Here is a 5342-nt window from a genome sequence, read left to right as displayed (position 1 = left end):
GGAGTCTCACTCTGTCACCCAGGCTGTAGTGCAGTGGCATGCTCATGGCCACTGCAGCCTCAACCTGCTGGGCTCAGACAACCCTTCCACCTCAGTCTTCCAAGTAGCAGAAACCACAGGTGCAGACTACCACACCAGGCTTTTTAAAAAAAAAAAACAACAAAAACGCATTATAGAGATGAGGGTTCACCAAGTTGCCCAGGCTGGGTGCAAACCTGTGGTATCTGGCAATCCTCTCGCCTCGGCCTCCCAAAGTGCTGGGATTATAGGCTTGAGCCACCACGCCCGGCCTGTTTTTTGTCTGTTTCTTAACCCTATGCAGAGGGTTCTGAATGATATCTACTGACCACCTGAGGACAAAAAATTGGGGCTGGTTTGGTTCAGCTCACGTACTTGTTTCTAAAAATAGAAGTGGTCAGTGTTTTTGTTTTAGTTTGGTGTTGGGTTACAGCTAGTTTCAGCAGATCACAGTGACAGCCAAAGTTAAGGCCTTTTTGGCAATCTCATTTCTCCTGCTCATTCGGAGTCTGTTAAATACTAGGAATAAACTTTCTCAGAAGCACATGGGTCTCACTGTGTTTTGGAATCGGCCTTGTAGTCTCTGCACATCTCTCTACTGACTCCTGCTGGCAGCACCTGGCCTCACCTCCTCAACATCCCTCCCTTTCTCACTCTGATCTTCGGCTTGTCCTTGCCCACACCAGCCTCCCCCAGAGTCTGGAGAGTCTTCACAAAGTGAAAAACGTTTACACTGTGATTAAGTGAATTAACCTTGGCAGATGTGGGATTAGACTGCCATAGTCACCGAGAGCCTCAGAAGGGCGAGACTGTGACAGGAGGGAGGAAGGGAGGAAGCAAGCACAAGTTAAAAGAACTTTTCCAAGTTTAATGCAGCACTAAAACAGGTCTCTGGCCCTCAGAGTAGCCTCTTCCATTAACATTCATTCTGATGGGAGATCCTGATCCCCAAGAAGGGCACATGGATGACAAAGGTAAAACCAGTCCATGGCTCGCCCTTTTGGATGTGGATAGGGTGGTGTGGGCTTCCTGTACCTTCCCAGTCAAAGCAGTGACGTTTACATAATTGGAAGTGCCCTCTAGCAGAGGCTGTGTTTCCTCTGGTGTCTGAAAACACCTACAGGCACCCATGCACACTCACGCACACAACTACGCACAAGCAGGCTCCTGCGGGAGGCAGCTGGTGGTTCTTCCGGCCTCTAGGGTTAAGCCAAGTAAGAATGGGGTTGTTTTAGGTCTGGCTCTGGGCCTGCCTGGGGCTGCATCCCTGGGACAGGCGGGGTGTGCCCAGATTTGGCTTAATCCAAATCGATGGATATGCAACGACACTGCTTCACTCGTGTGACCCTCTTCTTCTTGGTAGGTGGCTGTAGTTCGGGACAGTTGAGGGTGACCATCATGGTGGTGAATTTCTTGGGCTTGCAGAAGGAGCAGGACTGAAAGGAGCCTTCCTCCTTCCGGATGTGCCTGGGGATGTAGAAGGAGTTACACTGGCCGTAGCAGAAGCGGTTGATGATGGTGCGGCTGTTGCAGCCCTCCTCGTGGATGGTCTGCTTGAGCGGCTGGGTTTTGCACCAGTCTCGCTTCAGGTATTTGCGCTCGGTCACATGCAGGGCCTCCTGGCTGGACTCCAGCACCTCCTCCCCGGGCATGGCTGTGCCCCGCCCTTGGCCCCGCCCCCGGTTCCTGGAGCCAGGCTGCTGGGGCGACTGAGTCTGCTCTGAGTCATTGTGCTGGGCCTTGTCTGGTGGGGGGATGGCACCTTGGGACCCTTTCTTTTTCCCTTCAGCAGCAGGCAGCAGGGTCCCCAAGAGAAGAAGCAGGGCTCCCACAGTGTAGGCGGTGCGGCTCATGCTAAAGAGGAACACACAGAAAGGGAGAGACAAAAAAATGGAAAAGTTAATTAATTAAAAAAGCATCATAGCACCTAACATTTTAGGGGACAGCTACTTCTCATATCTCCGTGAATTAGATGGTATTATTTCCATTACCCTCCCAGTCATCAATCCATGGCTAGGATATTTGCCTAGGGTCACAAATACGTCAAGATTTAAAGGCTGCCAGGGTCTCTCTCTTCTGTGCATATGCTCCTACAGGAATTCTTCCTGGCTTCTGACACTGTATTACCTTTGCTGTTCTTTGGTGGAACTTATTTTCTATTTTGTTTTACATCCAGATGAATTCATCTCCCTGCCCAGAGGGCCTCTTCCACCAGAAAAGGCTCCTAGTCTTTTCTCCCCAACTAGCTTGAGACTCCCTGGGCCGGGCATGCTTAATGGACTTTGCGTTGTTATCAGGCAAGGAAGGAGAGGCTCCTGGAGACCACTAAGCATCTGACAGAGGGAAAACTACTTAACAGGAAAAGCACTGAACGAAAAGTCAAGACTGAGTTTCTAGTCCCAGTCCTCCGCAACAGCTTGCTATCTGACCTTGAGGAAGTCACTTTACTTCTCAATGATTCCACTTAAGCAAAGATACAAAATCCTTGTCTCCCTAGGTAGGTTGTTCAGATCAAATTCCATGTCAACATATAAACTATTTTGAGAACATAACCAAATGTATGGCTACGCAGACGGAAAGAATGACTGTACAGGACAGATCACATGACTCAGGAGAGTCTTTAACCTCTCACCTATTCTGAGCACAGTTATTCATTGTATCATCCTTTCTACCTTTTAGATAGTGAAATGTTACTCACATGTGTCTGTGAGTATACAATTTAAAGGGTAGAAAAAGGAACACAATAGTAGGAGTATATGCAAATATTTACATTTAACTGTAAATGCCCTAGGCATGTTGGCATGACAATAAATTATTATGGATGGGTCTGGATATGAGTCAGAAAGGGCAATGACATGTGAACATGGCAAAAAATAAAAACAAGGGAGTAAGGCAGAGGGAAAACTTACAATAAATAGTATTTTTAAAAGCATAGATGGGGAGAGAAAAAAGAATGGAGTAAAAAATGCAAATTAGAGTAATGAGAACTTACTTAGGGTGTTCAGGAAAGGCAGGGCAGACTGAGAAAGAAGGAGGAGGAGTGTATTTTTTTTAAAGGAGAGTACAAGAGAGCAGCCTCAGACTTAAGAATATCCCAGGGGAAGTACTTCTTAGATCTGAAAGTGCCTACAATCATCTGGGGAATACTGTTAAAATACAGATTCTGATTTCAAAGGTCTGCTTTCCTACTAAGCTTTGGGTAGCAAGGCCTGTAGCACTGGGGCCATCAGGCACAGAAGAGATTATTAAAATGTGGAAGGGTCTTCTTCTCAGTGAATGCAGTTTCAAATCCACAGCCTCCTTCGTGAGGCATGACAACAATCTGATCAACCCTGGGGCTTCTCCTGCCCCATCCCTATGGTTTGCTGAACCTAAGAACAGAGCTGTGAAGTACCCATATCTCTGCTCTCTTCAGAACACCAGTGCTACACATGATAGCCACTAAGTGCAATTTAATAGTAACATTATCAGCGCCCCCCCCAACTGGACAAGTTGGTATTATTAGCTAGAGCAATTGTCTTGCACAAAGGCAGTATAGAATCTACATTCCCTAATGGACAGTCCATTGTAAGTAAAGACCACTCAACCCTAAGGAAAATGTGCTATAATAATTAAAGATTAGGCAGGACATGGTAGCTCATGCCTGTATTCCCAGCACTTTGGGAGTGGAGACAGGAGAATCTATTGAGCCCAGGAGTTCAAAAGCAACCCAGGCAACATAGCAAGACCTCGTCTCTACAAAAGAAAGTAAAAAATTAGCCAGGTGTGGTAACGTACCCCTGCAGTCCAAGCTACTCAGGAGCTGACACAGGAGGACTGTTTGAGTTCAGGAGTTCAAGACTGCAGTGAGTCTATGATTGTGCCACTGCACTCCAATCTGGATAACAGAGTGAGACTCTGACTCAAAAAAGAAAAGAAAAAAAAGATAACTAAAGATTAAATTTAAAAATTTCAAACAGCACCATCTTTCCAACATTATTAACCTAATGCCTTGGGGCAAGTTCAAGTTTGGAGTTGATAATGTGACATTCAGCACCCGCTCCCACTGTAGGTTTCCTGGCTTATGTCAGTTTATGTTACAACATCCCTGTTCTTTAAAGAGCCTCTTTTTTTTTTTTTTTTGGCCAATAAAAAAATTGTTTTGTCTTTGAAAAAATAACTTATGAGAAAAGTTATTTTCTCCAAAGACTAATTATGATAACTTGAGCCATGACCATTCTCAGTCGTCTCTTGGGCAAATTTATTGTGAATTCGAGATGCTTTCACAAGTTTCTGCTACTTATTCAATTCAGGGCCAAGATCTAAAATCAAATGCAATGTAATTCAGTCACTGCCCGTTTCAAAAGAGTTTGTGAGATGGCCCTAGGCCTGTGCCCACATCTTCCTCTACACCTACTGCAGATGGCCTCCAGACCAAGACCTTCAGAGTCCACATCAGAGGTCAGTGTGAGACCAAGTGGGACTGTGTGTTGGCTGCGTATGACAGGTTCACATCATGAACCTTCCACAAACATCTATCCAAAAATGCCATTTTTTTCTCTGAATCCACTTAGCCTTCTTTATACTTAACGTTTCCTTCTGGGCATTTTCACATCTATTATTGGGTGAATATCCAGTCTCAGAGGGCTTATTCATCACCTTACCCTCAGTGTCTGGCACAAAGTGGGTACTCGTTAAAATGTGGTAAATGCATGATTGTTCCAGACCATATTGATTTCCAGTTTCTGTTCTTTACATCCTAAAATGCCTCCACCAGTGCCAATGAGCAGAAGAGCCCAACTGCTGTTCTTTTGGTTTCTGTCTTCAGTATGGTAAACTCCTTCCAGCTTAGAGAGCTTCCTAACACTTGTCTTTTCTTTTTCTAGGAAAATTCCAAATGCTTCAACTTTTCACCTGGTCCAATGTGGAATGTTGTGGGTTTTACTTTCTAGCTGAAGCCACTGAATACACTATGGCAGAAACCAACTGCAAGCAAAGCAATAAATTAAAAAATTAGTCAACTATGGTTTTCAGTTTTAATTTGGACAGACTTCCTGCTTCTATGGAAGCATGCCTACCCCCTTAGTCAAAAGGATCTAGAGTGACAGGCCTTTTTTTTTTTTTTTTAAGTAAATTTTCTCAAAATAAAATGTATTAGTTGTGGACAATAAAATGTTTTTTTTTTTAAAGTCTATACTTTAAAGATATTTAGTGCTTATTGTGAAGCTTCTGAATTCAGAGAGAAACAAAAATCAACATCAATCCATAAAGTTCTCAGTTTCTTAGAGAAAAGCAGTACTCTCATGCTCACTGGCTACTCTATATGACTAACAGTGAGGTGGGTG

At 44.5% G+C, this 5342-nt stretch overlaps 1 protein-coding gene across 3 annotated transcripts; it reads right to left on the bottom strand.

The window, feature by feature from the left end:
* Positions 1-845: 845 nt before the first annotated feature.
* On the bottom strand, positions 846-1871 carry GREM1 (gremlin 1, DAN family BMP antagonist). 3 transcript variants are annotated; one of them, XM_008058353.1, is made up of 2 exons: positions 1758-1871; positions 846-1634 (listed from the first exon to the last, which is right to left on the bottom strand). In XM_008058353.1, exons 1-2 carry the CDS (start codon positions 1869-1871, stop codon positions 1317-1319), a joined length of 432 nt encoding a protein of 143 aa, XP_008056544.1. In that variant the 3' UTR covers positions 846-1316. The 3 variants fall into 3 exon arrangements, with proteins under 3 accessions (XP_008056544.1, XP_008056545.1, XP_008056543.1); XM_008058354.1 differs by having other exon boundaries at positions 1845-1871; XM_008058352.1 differs by having other exon boundaries at positions 846-1871.
* Positions 1872-5342: the final 3471 nt, after the last annotated feature.

Source organism: Carlito syrichta, unplaced genomic scaffold, assembly GCF_000164805.1.
Source record: "Carlito syrichta isolate Samal-C Ts95f unplaced genomic scaffold, Tarsius_syrichta-2.0.1 Scaffold303307, whole genome shotgun sequence".
NCBI classification, from domain to species: Eukaryota; Metazoa; Chordata; class Mammalia; order Primates; family Tarsiidae; genus Carlito; species Carlito syrichta.
Note: the sequence above shows the minus strand (reverse complement) of the source record. Positions and strands in the feature narration are given on the sequence as shown.

What these genes read in the sequence shown, in the direction of transcription:
- GREM1 (XM_008058352.1), bottom strand. Translation starts at nt 1,871, where the DNA reads ATGAGCCGCACCGCCTACACTGTGGGAGCCCTGCTTCTTCTCTTGGGG.